The following is a 24,598-nucleotide window of genomic DNA, read 5'->3' as shown; positions in this document are numbered from 1 at the left end:
TATTACGAATTTTATTAATCTTGAAATGCTCCACTCTACCCCAAGAGGACGTGTGCAACACGGATACAACCACAAAAATGATTAGGAGTTGACGCAAACATTGGTTAAATTATAATGCTGAAGTCAATGACGCATCCCTGCAAGAGAGAAAGAAATCGGTCGTGCCTACAGAGCAGGACTTTCCAGTGTCTATTCTCATTTATAAGAGCATAGGGTCGGGTGATTGTTTTCGTAGGGGTTTTGGTGCCTGACAAGGGTTTTGTTCTTGCTTGCCAGGAGCAGCCCTTTGTTTTCATAGGGTAAAATGGCTGACATTGGATAATCATTCTCCTAATGATTCTGGGTATCAAGGTCGTTCGTACTTTATATAACCTTGATCCAGTATAACCTATATCTGCATGGAGGAGCAGAAGATGGAATTCCATATATGAATGTTCATAGTCTGGGTGCTACGGCAATTTAGACTAGTAAGTCCATCAAGACAAATCACTTCTCTTTGCAGTCATGTTCAATCTTTTAAGTTTATAAATAGAAGAAATAAATGAAATTTGTATCCTTCTAGTGTGACTAAGAAAGCGCAGACAACGAAAAACAGCTCTATTAGGGTTTTCTTAGTTGCATTAATAAATAAATACAAAAGATTTCAAGATCATAATATGAAGAATGAGGTTGAAACCTGAAAGTAATGTCTTTTTTCTGTTGCCTTCATTGAATCATTATCCAATTCTTTGTTCTGGCTGGCAATTTCTAGGCTCTGCTCTTACTTCTTTGGATGGTCAGGTTGCCATGGAGTTCTTCGATTTGTCTGAAGCTGGCCAATCATAGAAGTATGTATCGTCATTATGAATCCTCAACTATAGTGCTAGGTTTTGTAAGTCTACATTTTTCAAAGAACGGGTAATATCAAATATCTTGTGGCTGTTAATACTATTCTCAACCGTCATCAACAAAAAAATAGTACCAACCTTCACAAGTTTCACTGAATTCAGGGATTCAGTCACTGTTCCTCTAAATATTAGTTTTATGAGAAGAATATGAAGTTTTTAGTGTTTGTTCAAAAGCATTCAAACCCAAGTTCTTTGATTTGTTCAGTTTTAGCGTCACTTTTGCCCTTTCTGTTTCCGAAAGAACAAGACTTATATGGTAACAGAATGTTGCAATTGTGCTTGTTTTTTACTTAAATCGGAAACAGTAAGATGAGAACCCCGATCTCTTCAGCTTGTGCTTGGTCTCTGAACAGAAGGCTATTTTTCTAACGGAAATTTCACGTGCAACACATTTCTTCCAACATTAGTTATGTAGACCTTCAAGATCTGTGTCATAACATAATGCCTCGTCTTATATATTAGCTAGGCCGTTTGGGTGGATTTGGCGCCTAGATTAGTTAGGTCAAGAAGCGTGGAACGGTCTAGGGAAGAATCAAGAAACTAGACTTCTAGTGGGCATGGGATGTGCATAAATCAAGGGCGATATGGGTAGCACTGAGAAGGTTCTTACTAGAATATCAAATGGGATGCAAAGGGGAAAAGGATGTAACTACCTAACTTACCTAAGTATAAGTTCCATGGCTGTCCCTACCAGTGCGGAACCACAACAGGAGGGCACTGTACCAACAGTCAGCATTTGCTGCTCCAAACAGAATCAGCCAACGTCTGACCTCACCCTGAACGAAGAAGAGACGCAATATTGCTTAATGTTGACTCTATTAGGTGAAAAATGTAACTCATTACCAAACTACTATTTCCACTAAGGGCAAGATTAGTGAAATTCGATGTATAGTAAGTAACAACTAAAATTATGAATAACAAATTCGACAATGAGGGCTGCTACAACTTACCCGTCCCCAGACATCCATCAAAGGAGCCAATGAATCTGATTAATAGCTAGGCACCAGTGCACCACGATTCTTGATATTCTCCATGTTACCCCGAAATTGATGGTTTCCTATTCAGCCTTTTATTGTTCTTTATCTCGACTGAACCATGTATCTCCCTTTTCTGCAGTAATTAGTTCATAACTTGAACCAAAATCTTTGATTTTAGTAGAGACAGAAAACTCCAATCCAACAATCACTCTCTCTTCTCACGTTCTAATATAAAGCTTCTTCGAAGAGGCCTACTCCCACGACTTCTACCACCAAAAGTGCTGCTTCAAGTGAAAAAGACCTACCACCAGATCGAGAACAGCCTTCTTAAATGGCATCTTCCTGTGTTCAGAGGCTTTGCCTCAGAATATGTAGGTAGGGAAGATAAAAGACAGTGTTTCTTCAGATACTGGAGACTTGAAGAATATCGCCGATATCGGAAGATCAATTAAAGCATAATGAACTGACAAACTAACTCTCTTCAAGCAGTTTAAGTTTATAAGAGTGAAGAGTAGAGAATCAATGGTTGTCAAGACTCCCTAATAGACAAAAGAAAGAATTTTTATCACCAATAATCTCCACAAGAGCAATCCCCATTTTTGAAGTGATGAAAACGATTTGAATCCCTCACAATAATCTCCCTTCCAGTAATCTTGGATATGAATTTAGTTGCATTATGACAGTCCCCACAAACCCGTAAGTTTTTGAATATTCGGATAGGAGTCTTAGGTGGAGTGCTAATAATTCCATATGCTATAGCCAACCTTTCACTATGACTTGTCAGTATGTGTTCTTTCTCATCCTGTTCAACATCCTGCAATACAAAGCTATAGTCTGGCACATAACCAATGCTCTTCATTTTAGCCAATAAAACTCCCAACTCTTTGTAGATCTCATCGCATTGTGGATGGGATTGGTTTCCAGTATAAAATACATCAATCTTATTGTTGACGGTAATTGAACTCCACCCTGGGGTTTTCTTCAGTCCCCTGTCTTTTGCTAGTGATCTTACCTTGTCAACTCCTTCCCATTTTCCAGTATTTGCATAAATGTTTGACAATAAGACATAATAGCCAACATTTTCTGGATCAACTGCAAACAAGTTATCTGCAGCTATTTTCCCCAAATCGTCATTATGATGAATCCTACAAGCACCGAGAAGAGCACCCCAAACAGAAGCATCGGGTGGGATAGGCATATTCTTGATAAGGTCATAGGCTGTCTCCAACTTCCCTGCCCGACCAAGCAAATCAACTATGCAGCCATAATGCTTCAAACTAGGATCGATCCCATATTTCTGCTGCATTAACTGAAAGCAACACTGGCCTTGATCTACCAAACCAGCATGGCTACATGCTGACAAAACAGAGACGAAGGTGACATGGTCTGGCTTAACCCCTTCATCTTCCATTTGCCGAAAGATCTTTAGAGCAATTTCACCATATCCATGAATTCCATGACCAGATATTATGGCATTCCAAGGGACGGAACTTCTTTTAGGAACTTGGTCGAATAACAACATTGCATCTTCCAACTCCCCACACTTGGCGTACATGTCTACTAGACAAGTACCGACAAATATATCCAAGTCAAGACCAACTTTGATCGAACGTCCATGAAGTCTCATTCCTTGTTGTAAGGATCCTACATGAGAGAAAGCTGGTAAAATGCTCACTAGTGTTCCTTGATCAGGTACTATTTCTGTGACTCGCTCCATTGAATGGAAAATCTCAATGGCTTCACTGGCAAGACCATTTTGAGCATACCCAGTGACTAAAGTGTTCCAAGATATCACGTCTCTAATAGGCATCATCTCAAAGACCTTAAGTGCTGAATTTATATTGCCCAACTTGGCATACATGTCCATAACAGCATTTCCAATGAAAACATCTTCCTTCATCCAATCCCTTCTAATAAGAAAACCATGTACAGACTTACCTTTTTTGCTATCCCCACATTGAGCAACAATAGAAGCCAAGCTCACAAGGGTAAACATGTCTGCCTGAAAATTGTTCTCTTTCATCCCGGAAAAGAACATGAGAGCCGAATGTGGATCATTGTTCTGTTCATATGCAGAAATTAAGGAATTCCACGATACCAAATCCCTTGAAGACATTTGATCAAAGACCTTCCTTGCCGAAACCAAACTACCTAATTTAGCATACATAACAACTAAAGCATTGGAAACAAAAACATCCAATTCAAAACCATGTTTTATAACATATACATGAATTAACATTCCTCTAACTAGCTCGCCTAAAGGAGCACAAACAGGTAAAATACTCGAAATAGTCGTAGTATCCATTTTCACCCCTTCAAGTCTCATCTCCTCAAATACATCCAAGGCTTCCAGTGCCTTCCCATTTTGACAAAACCCAGAAATCATGGCATTCCAAGAACCTAAATCTCGAATAGCCATTTCATCAAACACTTTACGAGCATCACTCACAAACCCAAACCTCGAATACATATGAAGCAAAGAAGAAGCCACAAATAAATCAAAACAATACCCTAATTTAAAAATCCAACAATGTATCTTCCTCCCATCATTCAACCCACAACAAGCTTTCAAAACAACAGGATAAGTATAGAAATCAGGACGAACCCTAGAAGAGTTTAATAATTTGTAGTAACAATCAATAGCTTCAGGGAAACAACTATTACGTACAAAACTAGAAATCATTGAATTCCAAGCAAAAACATTCTTTTTAGGGATGTGTTGAAATGTGATGTGAGATAAAAATATGTCACCCAAGTTAGCGTAAAGATTGACGAGTTTAGTAGAGAAGAAGATGTCATTAATCTCACCAGACACCACAAGGAGGGCATGAAGGTGTTTTGCGAGGTGGGTTTTGTTGCAGGAGATGAATAGATGATTGAAATCCAATTCATTGTTATTGATTTCAAGGTCATTTTTTGTTGGTGTTGTTAATAGAGTTTTTGAAAATGGGAGACGGAATTGAAGTAGAGAGATAAATTTTGGGATGGAATTGGAGGTGTATGTTGCCACCAATGATCTAAGTTTGAAAACCATTACTAGATCGCGTGGGAAGAAATAATAAGGGTTTAAGAGAGGGGTAAGAAACTATTCGTTATTTTGTTAGTTCATTCACTTTTGGCCCCTCCCAAAATGACCTAATCGTAAAAATGACCCCCTAAACATTACCAGCGACAGACCGATAACGAACAAATACCGGCAAGGGAAAGATGAATAGGGTTTTGAAAATAGAGTTAAAGAGTGTTTGAAATTGTCAGGAAAGAAGCGAATGGGGGTCGGTTGTTCGTCCCGGCTAGATGCAGAAAAAAGTGAGAGTCAGTCTGTTGCTCGGCTTGAGGCACAGACCGACGTGGACTGCAGGTGAGACCCAAACCCGGACCTTCAATACGCCCAAAGAAACGTCGTCCCAGCGGTCAAGGCGGGCAACAGGCACCTCTAGAGTTACCTTGAGCAACTGCGCAATCCCGGCATCCCTTCAGAATCCTATTTGAATGCGGCCCACACAGACTAAAGGGTCAAACATGTGAGTGAGCCCATAGGCGGTCAAACCCTAAGGAACAAGCAAGCTGACTGGTCGAAACTGGCTGGTCTAGATCTTCTGATAATGGTTCGAGTGAGAGTATACATGTCGGGACTCGAAAGATGGTGAAATATACCTGAGCGGTGTAAATCCAGAGGAACGATAATGGAGTCCCACAGTGATACGTGCAAATCGTACGTCAGAATTGGGTAGGCGAAGACTACTTCAACCATCTACTAGTTGGTTCCCTCCAAAGCTTCCCTCTGGATAGCGGGAGCCCACAGACGTATGAGTTCTCTATAAAAAAAACAATGAGTAAAGACATCACGGGCACAATGTTGTCTTCTTTGTCGCTCTTATGGTGTGATAACCTTTGTGCCACCCTACTTAACCGCGAACCTTGTCTTCTATTAGTGCAAGAAACACATTAAATTGAGTACTAGTTTGCGGGAGAACGTGTAGTCAAGGTTCCACTTGATGTTGGATTTGTGTGGCCTTCATGTTAAAGATTACGTTCTCACTCGTGGTCCGTCGAGTGGTAGCGACTATTTCAGTTTACCTAGAATGGGATACGAGATTGAAGAGTTTCAGGGTATCAGACTGAAAATTTAGTGGGGAACCAACAATTGCCATGATTACTTCTTTTTTCTACTAAACCATTAATGAGTATGGTTTAAATTCTGATATGATTGGAGTTTGTACCTAGTATTGTTTTCACCTAAATTTAACATATTGTGTACCAGATTTTTGGGAGCCATTAAGATCAATTAATATTAGGATCCCTTAATATTATAATGTGTAAAATTTGAGTATTCTTGGAATTGTTATTGAATTACTTTGAAGGGCAACGTTGGAACAGCTAGAGAAAAGACATTCCTCCAGATGAGATAATTTTACTAACTTGAGTATTTGGTTCTGCTATACGAGGTTACTCTTACAATAGTCTCGGCAACCGTGATGTATCCCAAGTGTGTCATTATTTGGGTACGATTGATTACTCGATGTGTATTGAGATCAAATACTGACGAAGGGAGAGTTATGAGAGCTCTTACCCACGAAGACATGGATTTATGTGTACACTATAGTAGTCAATCGGTCTATAAGGCATTGCCTACCATGGTGAATCGTGACTAGGAACACGAGGTGTTGCAGTAGCGGTGTCTGAGTACTCTAGGGATCCATCTTAAGACCTGGTTGAAGAATGGGTATTTAGATACATTCTGTAAATATTTCAAGTAGCATTTTTTAGCACCATTTACATAACGAACATTCACTGCTTCTCGGTCTTGCACTTACTGCAGGTATTTTTAGTCGTGCATTCTCTTTTACTTTGGGTGTATAGACATGTCTGCATTAGCGAGCTTTTCCCGGAGGCAGCAGCTGTTGTTGCCCCACCGAAATGGCCCAATCTGAACATGTCAGCTGTAGTGTCTTAGGTTATCTTAAACAGGAAGGATGCCAATCAAAACAAGATCGTTTCCAAATTATCACCAACACAAATTAGATTTATCACTACAAAGTAAATTCTTCTCATGCAAAGAAGATATACTTGGTAATTCATTGTTTCAAGTGTCACATTTATCCCTTGACTAGATTGAAAATGCTTTAAGATTCTCCAACACATAACTTGAGTTGAAACTATTTCAAGTCTAAAGAAAGAAACCAAAGTCTGCCTCTGCTTGCTTGGTCATCTAGTAAGGTTTGTACCTCCAATCCATTCTCGAAGGTCTCCCACCACGACCACCGGCCGCGCCACCCATAGTGTTACCCATGGTGCCACCATAGCTCCCCCACTGCAAGCATATTGGAACAACCAATAGTCACATTAAGTTGATCATTTAAAAAGTCACATCAAGTTATCATTTATTAAATACGGCCTAATACTCTTGGAGTTGAAGTACAATAACACGATCACATCAAGGATCAAACATCATATGTAACACCTTCCTCAACAAATGAATGTCTGCTTAAAAGGGTTAGGCTCGATACAGATACTAATGTGGCGATTCTACATCGCTTAGGGAGCGTCAGGCATTTTAGGAGCCAGCTCAAGATTAGTAAGTGTCGAGGCCTTTTAGGGGAGTCGTGAATTTCTCTTGTAGGATCACGTACTTATTGGGCTTCGGCCTGGGTGGGAAAAGTGAAGACAAGGCTTGTTACATGCAACAGAAATTAACACATGCCAGGTGAGAAAAGTGGCCCATGGTGAATAGGAAGGTTTGAAAGGAGCAATGAAATAGCTAAATATGGCATGGATCCATGGAGTAAGAGAACTACATTGACCTAAAACTTCGCCTGAAATAGCTGGCAAGTAAATTCAAGCTAAATCTCCAGGTTCACGCTTATAGATGGTATATCGGACAGACGAGTTAATGTGATTTTACTCTTTTCCAGGTTGTCGGACCGAAGTCATATTCATGGAACTAAAATGTATACTTACATCATCGAAATCCAGACTCCCGTACATTCTGCCATATGCACGCATAGGACCTCCATATCCCCCATACGCCTCAGCAGCAACAGCAGCAGCATTCTGCGCCACGAAGTTTCCTCCGCTTGAACCAGCATCATCGAGTGGTGCAGCTGAATCTATAGCCACCTGTGGACAACGAGATGATAAGATTGAAGTAAGAACTTGTAAAACTGAACAAGGAACTTTTACTTGGACCAAATGCAAGTACATATCTCATCGAAAACAATTACAGCAGTCACTAAGGGTCTAAATAGCGCCTGACAGTTTGATTTTCACCTTGCACAGATCCAATATCAGAAATGAACTTGGTCCCAAATTTTGTATTAGTTTATAATGAGGCTTTTCTATTAGGTACACAAGTTCGCTACAGACAGTAATGGGACAACTGCATCGATAAAGAAATCAAACTGCATCGATAAAGAAATCTTACTGTTATCTAGGTTTCTTCCTGTATTTATCCAGCACTTGATGTCGGCCCTCTTGGGGCAGAAAATGTACCAAGCCCCCACTCATGCAATGAACATCCGCAAACGTGAAAATGCCAAGGTATTCAATGTCGGTTTTTCATTCTATATTTTGGTGGGCATGGAAATTGAAATATTTCGATTTGGAAATATTTACAAATCAATAAAACCGACAGAAAGGTTGTTTACATGATGAGATATGATGAATCCTTTCTTACAAGGTTGGTGAGCAATAAAAGAAGCATAAAAAGGATGTTACCTCAGTCTAAAGACTATTGATTAAAGTACTGGTAGGAATTATTACCGTTTTGTGAAGCATTGATGTTTGTTATAAATTTTAAAACTTAATATGATAACAGAGAATAACCTAAATAGCTTAATGGTTAAATACTTAAATTATAGAAAGTGTTGCTCCGAAAAGATTTAGGTTCATTCTTTTTTCTTAAGTGAAGCAGAAATAGTTATAGATTATTTGCTATTCAGTAAATATCTAATCACTAAAATATCCTAAGCCACTTATATTTATGCAGTGGCTATCTAACCATTAAAAGACTGACTAGCTTAGTAGTTAACTAGAGATGATATCCTAAGCCACTTATGTCCCAAGGCTATGAGGGAATTATTATTGAAAGAAGAGGGAAAATTGGAAAGAAATTGGTCAGTTACAGTTGAGTAATAGAAAAATGCAAAAGAGGACATTTCGAAAACTAGTCATATTTAGGGGGGCATTTTGGTAGCTAATCATCTTTAGCCTTTAGGGGCCATTTTGGAAGCTAGCCACCTTTAGGGGGCGGAGTTGGTTACTTTCGAGGACAAAAAAAAATTAACCCTTTTCTTTTATTTTCTACCAAAAATTAAATACTTGAGATATTAAGGTTTTGTACAAGTGAGGACTGCATGGTTGACACTCCTTGAAACCAGCCACCCCATTGTAGTGTTTCTTTTCCTTTTTACTTCAAATGAAAGCATTTGTAGAGGGAACTTTTCTGCTGAAAGTTGAGATTAACAAAGGATGTCGAAATATTTTGAGGATTTCGTAAGAAATCCTTCATCTCTTTAATATGTACGCATCATTTCGTATCCACTACTCTCGAAACTTTAACACCTAGGAAAATGCAGGGTTCATTGCGTATTGCTACTTATTAACTAATTGGTGAGCACACTAATAGCAACTTATGATGAAACGTCTGCCTTATGGAATACATTATTCTGTTTGTCGATTAAAGGGAAAAGTTATTCGCTCAAGTTCTTCAGTTACTTCAGTATATGTAGACCTCATCCAAAATTGTAAAACCAATCAAATAACCTAACCATTTTCAATTTTAAATACAGCTGGAACTGGTGACAGGTTTGCTATACTAACAAGCTGACACCTTCTATGAAACAATTAAATACTATTAGACATGGGAACATAGATAACATATAAGAGTCCATGTACTACCTGGTGCCCACAAATCACGTGAGATCGTCGAGAGACACGCTCTGCCACACCATCGTCAGCAAATGTGACAAAACCAAATCCCCTATGACCAGTTCTCTTCGGATCCTACAACCAGTCGGCGACTAAGCTCAGTTGATATAACCTTGAAACAACGTATTAGTTCAACTACTGGAACTACTTTTACCTTGGGAACATAAACATCTATAATACGACCAAATCTGCCAAAATACTGGCGAAGATCTTCAACGCTTGCCTCTTGTGGAAGCCTGCCAACAAATATCTTTTTGCCCATTCCGGATGCTGGCTCAACGACCCCTCCTACAATGTTGAGCAGAATTAAGAAAATAACCACACTTCCATCCACAATAAGCAATTAGAGAAACCTACACTCAAACTTACTTCCATAACCTAGGCTGGGATGATCATACAAAGTAGGAGCTCCTAATGCAGCATATCTAGTGGCTGCAGTAATATAAGCATTATATGCACCATATCCACCCTGTGCTACTCTGGTGGGTGGTGGCCTCAGCTCTTCATCCTGATATTATCATATTGAATGGTCAATATAGATTCTCAAAGCAATAATATTAACAATTCAGAACGAGAAAAGAGGAGCAGTGGGTTGTGGAGAGCACCTTCGGGGTTGCCCGGTCCACAACTATTGTTGAACCTTCCAACTCATGGGTTTCAGCCATCAAAGTATCAACAGAATCTGCAACGAAATAGCAAACATTCTCAACCATGAGATCTAACTGAAACAATTGAGATCGTAAGCTTAAAGAAATACTAAATTGAAAATTTGAAACAGTGCAAATCTACAGGCCATAAAGAAACAGAAGCTGCACATAAGTGCCGCCGAAACATTATAGCTCTTGGGAAGTACAAAATACAAGATGCACTAATTACAGGTCAAACCATCATAACCTCACTTTGACGAAACAATCATAACCTCATCCAGACATCGCCATGATATACTATAAGATCTTACTTGATATTACACCTTTTTCTAGAAAATTTGATGTGAATAAACTTTTTTTCGGGGAATTTGATGCGTGTATACTTCAATGAGATATAAACCATGTTTCAATATTCTAAACATATAAAGAGAGAATAGATAAAACAGCACTCGATACCTGCACTTCCATAAGTGATAAACCCAATGCCACGATGCGCTTTTGTTCCCTGATCCTACAAAGCATGAGAACGAACATTTATAGGCTTAAAAGAAACTAAACCCAGATTTCAAATTTCAACCAATAATGTCAGAGACTCGACTATAAATAGTTCTTTGTGTGCCTTGCTTCATTAAAAATCTCACAAGAGAATCATTCTTTCTAGAATTTAGGAGCTACTAAATGTCTAAAACAATTTAAAAAAATCCAAAAACTCACCTTCGGCATGTATAGATCTGTAATCTCCCCGTATGTTTCAAAATAACTGCAGACAGACACACACAGCTTATGTTGTTTCCTTGTTATGCGTGAAAATATCAGATTAAAGAACCAAAAATGCATACAACCCAGGGTTCACAATATTTTACCTTCGGAACACTGCTTCAGTCACAGACTGGGGGATTCTGGCAACAAAAATTCGAGTTGCTTTCTTCGTTGGCGCTCTCATTTCTTCCTGTGACGATGAATTTTTAAGTGCATAAGTATAAACAAACTGAGAGCTGTTCTTTTTTAATCTCAAGAGGAGACATCTTGGCAGACAAAAATAAATGAGTAACATTGAGTTGCACCAAATCTCGACCTTGGGAGTTGCAATCTTTACTTCCAGAATTCTGTTACCAAGAAAATGCTCGCTTTCAAGTGCGCTCTGTATTCAAAATAATGAGATTAAAAGCATTTCAAGGAGGGGGGAGAGCACAAACAAAATCATGAATTATTATGTATGAAAGAATTGGGTCATTGATCCCTCTCCTGCTTTCTGGAACACTACCACATCCACATTTACGTTATCGCATACATGATTTGTATTGCTGATTCCACCATTTAAACATACAAAAATCTAAAGAAAATAGAACCAATGCAGAATCATACACACGGCATGTTGTTGCATACATTCTCACACATACCTTGTTTAGTTACGTAAAGCCTTAACAGGAATCATTAGCCTGATAGACTTAAAAGACGGCGTGGTATTACCTAAATAGGTGTATCTTGTGTAAGTGGTTTCAGGAGGCAACATACCAGCAAGTGTCCTTTCACTTGGTAGATTTGGTGCTTTCTTAGGTACGACTGATGGTGCCTAAAGACTCAGGTCATCTTCTTTTATCATGGGATAGGGCGAGTAGCTCTAAGAACAAGAGAAATCTACCAGGTAATACATCATGCCCTACTCCGGTTCATTGCAAAAAGGAAGGGATAGGTATTTTACAGGGGGGGAAGAATAGATGGAATTCCCGCAAAGAACTCAACTTCCTGTTTACCTACGTTTCTGAAAATTGAACCAAGAATTCCCTGTTTACGAAGTTTATGAAAATCGAACCAAGAACACCCACTGAAAAGCAACGGTGCCACGCAACATGAACAGCTTGATAAGCAAGTACTTACCACTTAGGAAATTATTGTACATATACAGTCACTTAAGTTATTATAATTGGAATAATAACGATATACTTATGGAATAATAAAATGGAGCAGATCAATACCCACAACTCGAAGCCAACAAAGAACAATAAACAAAAAAAACATTATTCCGAGAAAGCCGTCTCAAAATATATCATAGAAGAATAAATAAAATAGTATTTACCTTTGCATCCTCAGTTGATGCAAATGTTACATATCCAAAACCGCGAGATCGACCAGTGGATCGCTCCTAAAGCACGAATACAAACAGAAAGGGGAATTTAACAGAAATGTGTGTGCTTGATCAAATCTAAACAAGCGAAATGATAAACACAATTACCCAATTAGCTGAAACATAACTGGGGAGATTATGAACATAATTAAAATCCTAACCTTCATGACTATAACATCTTCCAGCTCCCCAAACTTGCTCATGTAATCTCTCAACCCTTCGGTGTCGACTTCCCATGGGATACCAAGAACCTAAAAACCATTGGCGATAAATATAAACAAAAAGAGTAAGCAATTAGAGACAAAAATCTCAAGAAGAATAAAAGAAAATGAGGGAGATTTGGGAAAGATATACAAACCACGAGCTTATTCTCCATCAAATTCGATTAGTAACAGGAAAAACCCCTAATTTCCTTTGTGGTGGTTGTTTGAAAGAGAAATCAGCAACAATAAACACTCAGATGAGTCTCTCTCTAAACTCCAAATCCCTCTCCCTCTCTCTCTCTAGCTCTCCCCCTTTCTGTTTCTCTCTCAATCTCTACCTCTCTTCTCTCTTCACTCGAAATTCCTGCATCAGACAAGCACATCTCTTTCTCACACACAACAAAATCTAAACAAATTATCATATTTTTTTTTAGGGGGGCGATCAAATAAGAAGAAGAAGAAGAATATACATATACAAATCAATTCAATTCAATCAACGAATCACTCGCTCACCGATCACAATTCACAGAAATATAAACCCTAGAACTTTTGCTTTCGCTCGCCGCTCCGCTTCGCTCCTTTCTCACCAAACCAGCTGCGCGTTAATGCCTCTCATCCGTTCTTGGGTCCCTCCCTTTTGTTTTTGGCTCATCTCTCTTCCCTCCCTCTATAGGGAGTTAGGGACCAAGGGTGAGCGAGATCTCTCTCGTCCAACTTCTCCGACTCCGTTATCCGACCCAATTCAGATGTGAAATCTTACTCACAGCTGAATGGCTCGAGCTATATCGAAGCATTTGTCTTCTGTCTGACATGTGGTATCTCACGTCTGAATGACTGATTTGGGTTGACGGGCGGGTTCATTTGTGTCAGACAATTAATATTCAGACGAGAATGATTTGGACAATGGAAATAAATAAGCAACACCTAATGTGAACCTTACGCTCATGTTACACTTGTGTTTGACATTAGTATACCAAGCCGGAAATGAATATTCTAAAGGCATTTCACTTTATATTTAGGCACACGATGAAACTATTGGCTTGAGTGCATGCTCCTGATGTTAAGATTGCGTTCTTATGTGTACTTGCTCATATATGTGGATGACATGCTGATAGTTTGCAAAGATATATTTGAAATCCCCAAGTTAAAGAGTTAGTTAAGCGTTGAGTTTGAGATTAAAGACTTGGGTGCAGCAAAGAAGATTTTAGGTATGGAGATACGCAGGGATAGATCTGGTGGTAAATTATTTTACCTCAGAAGGCGTACATCGAGAAAGTTTGCAATGCAAAAGGCAAAGCCTGGGAGTACTCCATTGGCAGTGCATTCAAGCTTACAGGGAAGTTGTCACCAGAAGTTGATGAAAAGATAGAGTACACGCCTCAGGTGTCTTTATGTCAGTGCAGTATTGGTAGCATTATGTATGTTATGGTTTGCACGATGACAGATATTTCACATGTCGTTAGTTTAGTCAGCAGATCTGGGGAGGTCATTAACAAGTTGTGAAATGGATACTACGATAACTGGGTGGTACTTCTGGTTTTTTATAGAAGTGGTGATACTTCGGGATCCGTAGTTGGATATGTGGATTCGAATTTTTGGGAGTTCTTGATAATAAGAGATCACTGGCAGATTATACATTTATTCTTTGTGGGAGTGTCATAAGTTGGAAAGCAATTCTTAGAAGTGACTCGAATATGGATTGATATTGAACCCGGTTCACGACCCGCTAACCCGTTTACAGCCGAATTTTAGACCCGTTAGCGGAGCTGATTGCTGAGACAGAGCTGGTACGCGAAGCAGGCCTGTGAGGCAGAGTTGGACTCCGAGACAGAGCTGGAATGTGGATGCTAGGCTTATGTCGGTGATTAGTGTTATCCGTGTATAATGTCGTTTGTAGAGAGAGTCGGCGAGGCGGTGGGATTAGGGTTTAGTGGCTATATAAACTAAACCCTAAGGAGATATCAGTAAGCACAATCTCACGAATCTCGTGTGTAAACTTGTTTGTTTATCATAGTGGAAATCATCGCGCCGTTGTCGTCGTGGAGTAGGTCTCACCAACCGAACCACGTAAATCTCTGTGTTCTGTTCTTGATTGTTCTTTACTATTTCTATTGCTTGTTTTGGATTACTCGTATTGTTCACATTAACCCCGATTGGCACAACAACAATACTACAATTAATAGTTGCATTGTCTAAACTACTGAAGCAGGAGGAGGCGAATGTCAACTATGATAACCAGAGCGCGATTCATTCGACCAAAAATCAAATGTATAACGAGAGAACTAAACACACTGATGTCAAGTATCACTTTATCAAAGATATATTGAAAGAAGGGAAGATCACGGTGATGAAGATAGTCGCAGAAGAAAATCCCGACTATATGTTGATCAAGGTAGTGACAACTTTCAAGTTTAAGCATAACTTAGATTTGATTGGGACCTACAGACGTTGAGGATCATTTGGAGGGCAGACCCCTACAGGGTTGTTGCACCGATGGCGGAAGGTGTTGATCATATGATGGTGGCATATTCAAGTCAAGGTGGCATATTAAAATCAAGGTGGAGAATTGTTGAAAGTGTCTTGAATATAAGTCGATATCTAACCCGGTTTGTGACCCGCTAAGGTCTCGACACGAAATTTTGGACCTGTTTAGCAGGGATCATCTCAGAAGCAAGGCTTCGACAAAGGCGGTTATCAATATTAAGGGTATCCATATAAATTTCAAAATTATCAAGTGAGTGGCGATGAGGGGTGAGATTAGGGCTTTTTGATATCTTAATTATTCTCTCCCGAATCTCTTGTGTAACTTGGTATTCCTATCATAGCGAAAATTATCTCGTCGTTGAGTAAGTTTCGCCAACCGAACTACGTAAATACCTTTGTGTTTGTGATTATTTAATTTCTTTATTGTTTCTCCAGGATTACTTGATTTCGTCTTAACGATAGGAATGAAAATATAGGAATATTTGAAAATAAAAAAGGAGTAATAAGAGCATCTCCAATGCAACACTCAATCTTAGAAACTCTGAATGCCACATGGTTTTTAGAGTTTTTTTCTTAATTCTCTCCAATGCAACACTCTATTTGGATCATCTCTAAGATGACGTGCCAAGGGTGGAATAGAGATATCTCAAGAGGGCACTCTATTTCCAGAGTGTCCTCTTGAGATATCTCTAATTGTCCAACTCATCAATATTTGATTTTCAACCAATAGAAATCAAATCTTCTATATTTTCTAAATAACTAAATTATTTATTTACAAAAATAACTACGCCACATAAGTAAATAAGATAAGTTTAGAGTTTTGCATTGGAGACACACAAATATTAAAGATCTTTATATCCGCCAACTAGGAGTGAGAATATCAATTTAAACTTGTTTTCGAGTTTTGCATTGGAGATGCTCTAAGGGAGGAAAAATGAACACTCAAATGCTCAATAGCGTTCCTGGGTTTCCTGCCTCAGTCATTGAGCTCCAAGAACAGGAAAGTCCTTTTAATGGAGCAAACCAGTTGATCAGGAAGTCCACAACCACTACTTATTCAACATTCTAAAAGGTACATGGGCATCAGATACAGAATCCTGCTTGACATTTGAGTGTGTAGTTAAGTTTTATATTGTTTCTTTTTTGTCATTTTCGTGATGTTTGTTTGGCTCATCTGAAAGACTTAATTTGAGTTGATTTTAGATACATTTCATTCATACGGTTCAGATTCAGCTGAGTCATCGAGTCCAATTCATTTCGACAAAAAAAAACCACTCAAGTCCCCAGAATAACTGCTGAAAGTTAATCCAGTTTCCTTGTTTAAGCCATATTTCACTTACTATGACAATTTTCAGACCAAGGAACTATGAACAGTTCAATATCAGACGTCTCTTATAATGATCAAGAGATCCCTTCACCAACATGACATGAACTCAAAAGGTTCAGTGCAATACACATAGTCCCACAGCGCTTCGAACCACATTCTAGACTGCAGTTATAGAGTAGCAACTAATTTCATATTTTCTAGGTCTTCTGGTAGGTATAGGGGCGGATTAGCTGATCAGGTGGACTACTAGTGCAAGAAAAAAAAAATGTAGTGCCATATTGAGCGACTTAATGGCGACATAAATTAATCTCAAAATGGAATTCCATCACATTGATTCACAAGAATCGCAACAACCACTGCTAAAATACCACATGAGAATAAGGGGAGGTTTATAAAATTTCCAAATCTAAATAACGAAAAATTGAAATATCGGTGAACTGTTTTCAGGCTTCTTATAAGCCATTAGGTCCCAAGGTTTCCCCTCATGTACTAATAACGATAACTGTCGAAGAAATTGACCAACTTACTACCCAGCATCTATCTCTTCAACTATAAGACGACATTCCAAGCGTACTCGAATATATCTGGAGAAACAAATCCTCATCAAACGGCACTGACAAGGATGAAGAGTGGTTTGTTCCCCAACCGCTCACAACCCTGCCACAAACGAAGTACATGAATGGCAAGTATACAAACAAATTGGAGTTCATGCGATGTTATATAAACGGAAAAGAATGTTGTTTTTTGGTTTTTCTAATACAATTTTGTACTTAAATATAGTATCTAATGTAATATATATCACAAGGCAATAGGGACATAAATTCATCTTTCAAGCAAAGAAGGCGGAGTCGATGGATAATTACAAGGACAAAGATAACCAAAATTTTGTTAAGAACTATAAAATACGAAAAGAAGATAACGCTGCGAATTTCAAATTTCAATTCTTGATTTTCTCGCTATCCTAGGGTAGGAATAATTTGTATTTAGAGTTCACATACTAAGTTATGTCTCAAGACTAGGATGAGTATACCTTTAGCTCTGGCAGCTCAATAACACAGGCGCACTCAACCACCTCCACTTCAACACGCTCTGCACGTGAAAACAATTTTAATATGAATATCGACACCCATAAAGAACATGGAATTTTAGGACATTATTGAAAGCATGCAAAAATGGTCCTGAGGCGGTGTTTGTTTTTTCTTGAGCTCAAATGGACCCAAAATCAATCCACATAGCCATTCAGACGAGTAAGATATTATGAGACAAAAACAAACATTCTGGAATCTGACTCATGTCAATTTAGAGCTCGAGTCAGATTTCAGATCTGAATTAGAAAAAAATAAAACAAATAACTATCTAATTTCTAGATTATACACACTGACTCAAAATAATAATTTCTTGTGGTGAGTAACCCAACTAAAAGAAACAAAAGACGCAAAATACACTTCTCTATTAACTAGAAAGTTCACTTCTCTAGTTTTCTTTTTAGACAAAAGTTATTGTTAAAAAGTACAATTTTGACACCTGTTATGTTCTTATATAAATCATTGTGATCAAAGAAACTTGTGTTTAAGAAATTACCCAATAGCCTGATTGCAGCAGCTAAGGTTCCTCCTGTTGCAATGAGATCGTCAATGATAAGTGCGCGTTCTCCTGCTTGTACAGCTCCTACATGCATCTCCATTTTATCGGTTCCATACTCCAACGAGTACTCCTCTGAAATAACTTCCCCTGATCAATCATCAAGACAATAAGAGTTATATAACCAGCAGTCTTATAACCATATGAAGTAGAAGAGTAATCATATAGACATACCACTATTACCACATTAACTTCATAATTGATATAAACCTTTGCTTCCTCAAGTGGATAACAAATATAGATGAGAGTATTACCAGGAAGTTTTTTAGGTTTCCTCATAGGTACAAATTTTGCTCCAATAGCCAGGGCGATTGGTGGACCAAATATGAAGCCTCTGGCTTCAATTCCTGAAATAATCAAAGAACATCAGAAGATTTTCTGGGTACTGTTAAATTAATAAGATAACCGACAAGTTAGGGAGGAGTCTCGATCTCATATTGGTCATGGTAATGGACTGAAACTGAACTCTATGTGCTATGCGATATGGGGAACTAGCATAATAACCAAATGTTACTTGAACAAACCGAACTTCCAAGGTATGCCTCTTGCGCAATCTTCACAGGGACATCAAGGTCAAACTAATGAATCATATGTGACTTGAACAAGTACGAAAAGCTGTGCAAGTACATCTCGCCATGTGAGTTACCTACATGAGTTGGATTTCAACCAAAACTCTAGGTCTTCAAACCAAAACATTGACGAAAATATCAAACTTGGTTACACCATATCAATATCAAACATTGACGAAAATTTCAAACTTGGCTACACCATATCAATATCAAACATTGACGAAAATTTCAAACTTGGTTACACCATATCAATATCAAACTTGGTTACACCATATCAATATCAAACATTGACGAAAATTTCAAGAAGTAACAATTTAACATCAGAAATCGGCTAGAACCACCCCCAACCACCTACCTATAGACAAATGTAAAGCTTAAGAGTTCATTTCAACAGATTGACGAAAATATCAACCATTTTACCATAATATTAAGGACAAAAAAAATGCTTATAATCCGAACTTATGCATTTTTGTGAGGTCTGGTTCACATATATTGACAGAAAAATCAGAATCTTTCACAGACATAATTAAAGTAACCAAATTTTCACCTGCAACAACAGAGATGTTTTTGTCTTTGTATCTCTCAACAAAAAGATCAATGGTGTCTTTAAATGCCTTAGGGTCAAGAAGCAAAGTTGTTATATCTTGAAACATGATCCCTGTCATAAAACAAGAAGAAAGAATCATGAGATACTTTCAAAAAACCCTAGATATAAAACAAACAAGAACAATAACATATACCCAGAATAGAAACAGTCAGATTTAGCTTCAAATAATAACAACCCAGATGAAAAGAATGGATCTTACGTTAAATGTTTAATCCTAAAAGTTGGAAGACCTGAAATTGAAAAACCCCACAAAAATGGGGGTTTTCCTAGTTTTTCATAAACCAATAGGAATAGATAGAAATTAGTAAGTTCAAATGAAAGTTTTTACCTGGTTTAGGGAAGTTAGGAATAACTCTAATTGCAGAAGAAATTCTTGCAATACGATCATCTTGAACTCGTTCAGTGGCCATTTCTTTCTCCTTTGTTGCAGAGAGAAAGTTGAGAGAGAAAGGAATGATGGGGTGTGAGCGGCGAGAGAGGGTTTATGAGACTAATGGATTTCACTTTCTCTCTTTACCCTTTTTGGCTACTCCTTGTCTGATGACCTTTTTTCCATTCACCAAGAAGGCAAGAAGTAGTAGGAATTGTTGGTGGCATCCAATAACAATATGACAACTAGAAATTCATTAACTATTAATATTTTTACTAATCACCTTTCATTTCCACGCGCCAAATATGTCTGATGAGTTGCTCTAACAACGGTCATACAGAAATATAATTGCTCAGTGATCTTCAATATCTTTTATCGTTTCTATGTGTCAAATATAACTGACAAGTTGTTCTAACAAGTATCTTATTAAATATGATTGATCACTGATTTTCAATATCTTTTGGACACCAAATATAATTGACGAGTTGTTCTAACACATATCATATAGAAATATGATTGATCGCTGGTTTTTCATATCTTTTATCTTTTTCATGTGCCAAATATAACTGATGAGTTGTTCTACCAAGTGTCATATAGAAAATATGATTGATCACTGGTCTTCAAAATCTTTTATTTTTTCTATGTGTCAAATATAGTTGATGAGTTGTTTTAACAAGTGTCATAAAAAATACGATTGATCACTGGTTTCCAATATCTTATGCACAACAAATTTAGTTGATGAGTTCTTGTAACAAGTGTCATGTAGAAAATATGGTTGATCAGTAGTTTTCAGTATCTTTTATCTTTTCCATGCGCCAAATATAGTCGATGACTTGTTCTAACAAGTGTCATATAGAGAATATGATTGATAATTGGTCTTCAATGTCTTTTATCTTTTCCACGCGCCAAATATAGCTGGTGAGTTGTTCTAAGAGGTGACATATAGAAAATATAAGGAATATAATTGATCACTAGTCTTTCATATATTTTACTCGAATGTACCCATTCTAATGTATTCACATTAAAAGCGGTAAAATAAATTCTGAACTTTATTTTAGTTACGGATTTTCCAACATACCAAGATTTCCACTTTCACTCCTAAACAAGAAGTTTTATCAGCGATCAGGTATATGTAATAGTTAAAGATGAACAAAATTAAGGCACAATAAGACATTGTCCCAAATACGAAGTGTTATATGTACTAGAGATATATACAAGGGGTTAAAAATGCTAGAACCACGAATCCAAGATGGTTGGGTTGATCGAGTTAGTGCATTTTATAACTACAAATAATAACTCATTGTAAACCATTTCTAGGTAAAACTGTTTGTATATATAGACTTTAGATTTTTCCCTTAACATACATTTCAAACACAATGTTTCATTACACCCTGAAGGAGTTGAAGGAGATGTCCTTCGACCAAGATGGCAATGCGAGCAATATGTCGGCTAGGACAATTGATGAAGAAGATCATCAAGTCCGATTGATTTAGGGGTCGTAGTGTTTAGCTAGAAACCAACTACGATCGTCGAATTACGAAGTAATTTGCGACTAACTTCGATCGGATCCTACATCGGGTTACACATAAGAATGGGTATTTAATCGGATGATATGACTAGTGGGAGTGTGATATAACATTGGGAATGTCCCATAAACATATCTCACAGGCCTAAATAGAATTTGGGCAAAAGATAGCAAAAAGGCCCGAAATAAGGGTTTTGGGTCTAGGCCGATTCGGGCACTTTTAGGGCTCGGATTGGCCTGATTTTTGGAGGGACGTTTCCTTATGTTATGAAAATTAAATCTGCCAATTTTGGCTGGGTTTGGACGTCATCTCTTTAGGTAATTGAGAAAATATCAACTAGTTGCTATTTTCGACTATTTCCCTAAATCTTATTCTAAAGGGTGTTTTAGGAAACCTAAAAGAGGTGGATTCTTATTAGGGTTCTATATAAACACTCTTAGGGCAGAGAATAAGGTGTGGAATTTCTCTCTAAGCTTTCTTACTCTACCACATCAAGTAGAGAGGAGAAAGTGAGCTAATTCCCAAGCTATCTTCTAGTCAAGCAAGAAGAAGGTCTTCTTATTATCAAACCACCATTGGAGTGCTAGCGAGCTTTCAAGGAGGGAGATTAAATACACTATTCGGTGTCCCAAGTAGAGGAGCTACGTTTGAAGCTCTTGGTCTTCTTTAATCTATACAACTAGTTCGAGGGAAATAGCGATTAAGGTAATCTACTATCTTCTTATTGGTTAATTACTAGTTTTGCATAATGATCTTGGGGATACTAGTGTTAGACATTAGATGTCGTTATCCGCTATAAACTCTAGTATAAGGGTATAATTCCCTTCATGAAGATGTAATGATCACGATAATAAGGCATTTGATACTTCATGAAGATGTAATGATCACGATAATAAGGCATTTGATACTTATTACATTACTAGGTATAGCTCGTGCCTCCGACACGGCGAAACTCATCAGGCGCATTATATAATAACAACTATAAAGTCTAGTACACTATGTTGGTATTCTTGTATTCCATTTGTTCATGATGGGTTGCCCATGTTACTGATAAATCTACTATATTCACTAATTTGGTTTGAAGATTGTATGTTATTTCAAGTCCTAAATTTAAAATTATTTCGTATAGTTCTCGATTTGTGCATCATTCCCTGTCTAGTTTCATCAATAAAAAATACTTCATAAACTATTTACAGAGACGTACACAAATATTATTATGTATGTCTTATTTATTTATTTATGTCTCCGCACTTCGTTCAATTTCTCCTGATAGAGTGTAAAATCAAAACGTGTCATAGCTATTTGTTTAGCAAACCAAAATTCTATATTGAACTACATTGAAAGTTATATAAGTTCAGTCACTTGCTACAAATTTCATATGAGAAAAAGAGTTTCACATTAGTTATCACAGATTTGTAGAAATTTTTAATATTTATGGTACTAATATTAACAAATGTCAGAATAAAGAAAGAAAGCCAAAAGACAATGAAGTTCAATGGATAAAAAATGAAGTTCGGAATAGATGAAGTTCAGTGGATAAAAATTACCGAATTCAAAATAAAAAGAAATTAATACTATTTAGGACAATGAAAAATTTAAAGCAATTGCTAATATTAAAAAATGTAAGAAAAAATAAAGCAAAATGACCTTAACTTTTTTCCGTTGAGTTAACAATATGAAATTAAATATTTGTGTTGACATATCTAAATAATATTTGAAAATATATATTAGGGATATGAAGAAGCCTAGAGAGATCTTGATAAAAAAATATTTCAAATCTAAATACTCCGATTACTGAAACTTCACTACTCTCTGCAAATCTGTCTCCTACAAACTAAAATTACAAAAACTTATGAATAGTTTATAAAATTAATAGTTAGATAATACTTATAACAAATGAAAATTAGATAGATGATAAGAAGTTTAGATTTCGATCTACACTTTTCAACAAAAATTGTTTAGCCCTTTTCGACTATAATAAAATCTAACGTTCATTTCGCAAAATAAAAAAGAGAGAAAATTGAGGAAGTTGAAAAGTTATTAACCGAAAGAATGGGAAAAGTATGTAATATACATTATGAAATTGAAAATCTTGGAGATCCTGCAATCTAGAGTTGATCACAAAATCTGGAAAAAAACTAAACATTTCATTATTTTCTTAAAACGAATACCTCAATTTAGAAAACATCTCGGCTGCAGAGAGAAGCATGTAACTTTTTTTTTTTTGGTTAAGAGAGGCTATTGCCGATTTTATTAGCTACTCGAGCTTACTGAAATATTGGCTTTATCTGCCGCCAATTGGCTTACAATGCAAGCGGGAGTCTCAATGATCTCCTTTCTTAACAATAAATTTAATTGAGACGAATTTTTTGCTAAAAGATGTGCTACTTGGTTTGCATTGCGGCAGCAAAATGTAAAGGTGCAACCATGTAGCCGTATACTTTCTCTTCGAATTCCCATTAATGTGGATCTTATTTTCCATGGAATGTCCTTTTCTTCTTCTGTGCATGCTTTAATAATAGTTAAGGCATCTCCTTCAATAACACATTCATACTCTGGTAGTTGTAGTGTCATTTCAATTGCCAAGTAGGCAGCTCTAGATTCGTCTTCCATCGCCGAGGAAGTACTAAAAATGTCTGTAGCAGCCCATACAAATTCCCCATACTCGTTTCTACACACAGCCGCCAAATCAGCTCTTCCTTTCGAGAACGCTGCATCGAAGTTGATTTTTAATTTCCCTCTCTCCGGTGGAGCCCAAACTGTGACCTTATGTTCTCCCTCTCTTCTTACCGAGGTCGAGGGATTCATAAATGTACCATGAAAATCCAGCTGCATAGTCAAAGCTTCATGAATAATCTTATAACAATTCGGTTTCTCTCCCTCAAAGACACACTTGTTCCTAGCTTTCCACATGAACCACGCCACATAAAGCCGGAGAGTGATGTTGTTTTCATCTTCTTCTTCTTGTATCCAACGACAAATTAACTTATTAAATGGCTCATCTCCATCTACTCGTAATCCCAAAGGGGAACATAACCAAAGTTCTCTCGCCACTTTACAAGTCCTAAACAAATGATCAAGATCCTCATCTTCTTCATTACACATGGAACACAGACGTGAAGCTGGTTCAATATACTTGAGAGCCTTGATTTTTGTTGGAAGTGCATCATGAAGAAGTCTCCATATGAAGTAAGTACATCTCAATATACTTGAGAAGCATGTAACTTAATTACAAAGAACATATATTTACCCCAATTAATAGTTCGAGTTTCTTAATAAGTACATCTCAAGAAATAAAAATACAAAAAG

General features: G+C 37.4%; 4 protein-coding genes across 6 annotated transcripts; all 4 read right to left on the bottom strand.

Annotated features, from left to right (window-relative positions):
- Nucleotides 1-580: 580 nt before the first annotated feature.
- On the bottom strand, nt 581-4,926 carry EMB2758 (Tetratricopeptide repeat (TPR)-like superfamily protein). Of its 3 annotated transcripts, none has more exons than XM_086671757.1 (3): nt 1,838-4,926; nt 1,550-1,663; nt 581-811 (listed from the first exon to the last, which is right to left on the bottom strand). In XM_086671757.1, the coding sequence occupies exon 1, from the start codon at nt 4,896-4,898 to the stop codon at nt 2,430-2,432; it is 2,469 nt and encodes an 822-aa protein (XP_086527883.1). In that variant the 5' UTR covers nt 4,899-4,926; the 3' UTR covers nt 581-811; nt 1,550-1,663; nt 1,838-2,429. The 3 variants fall into 3 exon arrangements, with proteins under 3 accessions (XP_086527883.1, XP_086527884.1, XP_086527885.1); XM_086671758.1 differs by having other exon boundaries at nt 1,579-1,663; XM_086671759.1 differs by lacking the exon at nt 1,550-1,663.
- Nucleotides 4,927-6,838: 1,912 nt separating this feature from the next.
- LOC147551781 (RNA-binding (RRM/RBD/RNP motifs) family protein) lies at nt 6,839-13,648 on the bottom strand. Its single transcript, XM_086665933.1, has 14 exons — nt 13,279-13,648; nt 12,921-13,129; nt 12,724-12,813; nt 12,515-12,580; nt 11,513-11,578; nt 11,301-11,386; nt 11,152-11,197; nt 10,894-10,948; nt 10,396-10,472; nt 10,160-10,298; nt 9,945-10,078; nt 9,761-9,865; nt 7,823-7,981; nt 6,839-7,175 (listed from the first exon to the last, which is right to left on the bottom strand). Exons 2-14 carry the CDS (start codon nt 12,936-12,938, stop codon nt 7,074-7,076), a joined length of 1,143 nt encoding a protein of 380 aa, XP_086522059.1. The 5' UTR covers nt 12,939-13,129; nt 13,279-13,648; the 3' UTR covers nt 6,839-7,073.
- Nucleotides 13,649-16,854: 3,206 nt separating this feature from the next.
- Nucleotides 16,855-20,127, bottom strand: APT1 (adenine phosphoribosyl transferase 1). The gene is made up of 6 exons (XM_086667538.1): nt 19,722-20,127; nt 19,334-19,444; nt 18,472-18,564; nt 18,158-18,307; nt 17,607-17,665; nt 16,855-17,233 (listed from the first exon to the last, which is right to left on the bottom strand). The coding sequence occupies exons 1-6, from the start codon at nt 19,801-19,803 to the stop codon at nt 17,180-17,182; spliced, it is 549 nt and encodes a 182-aa protein (XP_086523664.1). The 5' UTR covers nt 19,804-20,127; the 3' UTR covers nt 16,855-17,179.
- A 3,415-nt stretch (nt 20,128-23,542) lies between these two features.
- LOC147551779 (uncharacterized) lies at nt 23,543-24,394 on the bottom strand. The gene has a single exon (XM_086668596.1). The coding sequence runs from the start codon at nt 24,392-24,394 to the stop codon at nt 23,543-23,545; it is 852 nt and encodes a 283-aa protein (XP_086524722.1).
- Between the last annotated feature and the right edge of the window lie 204 nt (nt 24,395-24,598).

This window comes from Eschscholzia californica, unplaced genomic scaffold (genome assembly GCF_041429995.1).
Source record: "Eschscholzia californica isolate CP2 unplaced genomic scaffold, dmEscCali1.0.p SCAF_3, whole genome shotgun sequence".
Lineage (NCBI taxonomy): Eukaryota > Viridiplantae > Streptophyta > Magnoliopsida > Ranunculales > Papaveraceae > Eschscholzia > Eschscholzia californica.
The sequence above is the reverse complement of the archived record's forward strand: the minus strand, read 5'-3'. Positions and strand labels throughout refer to the sequence as shown.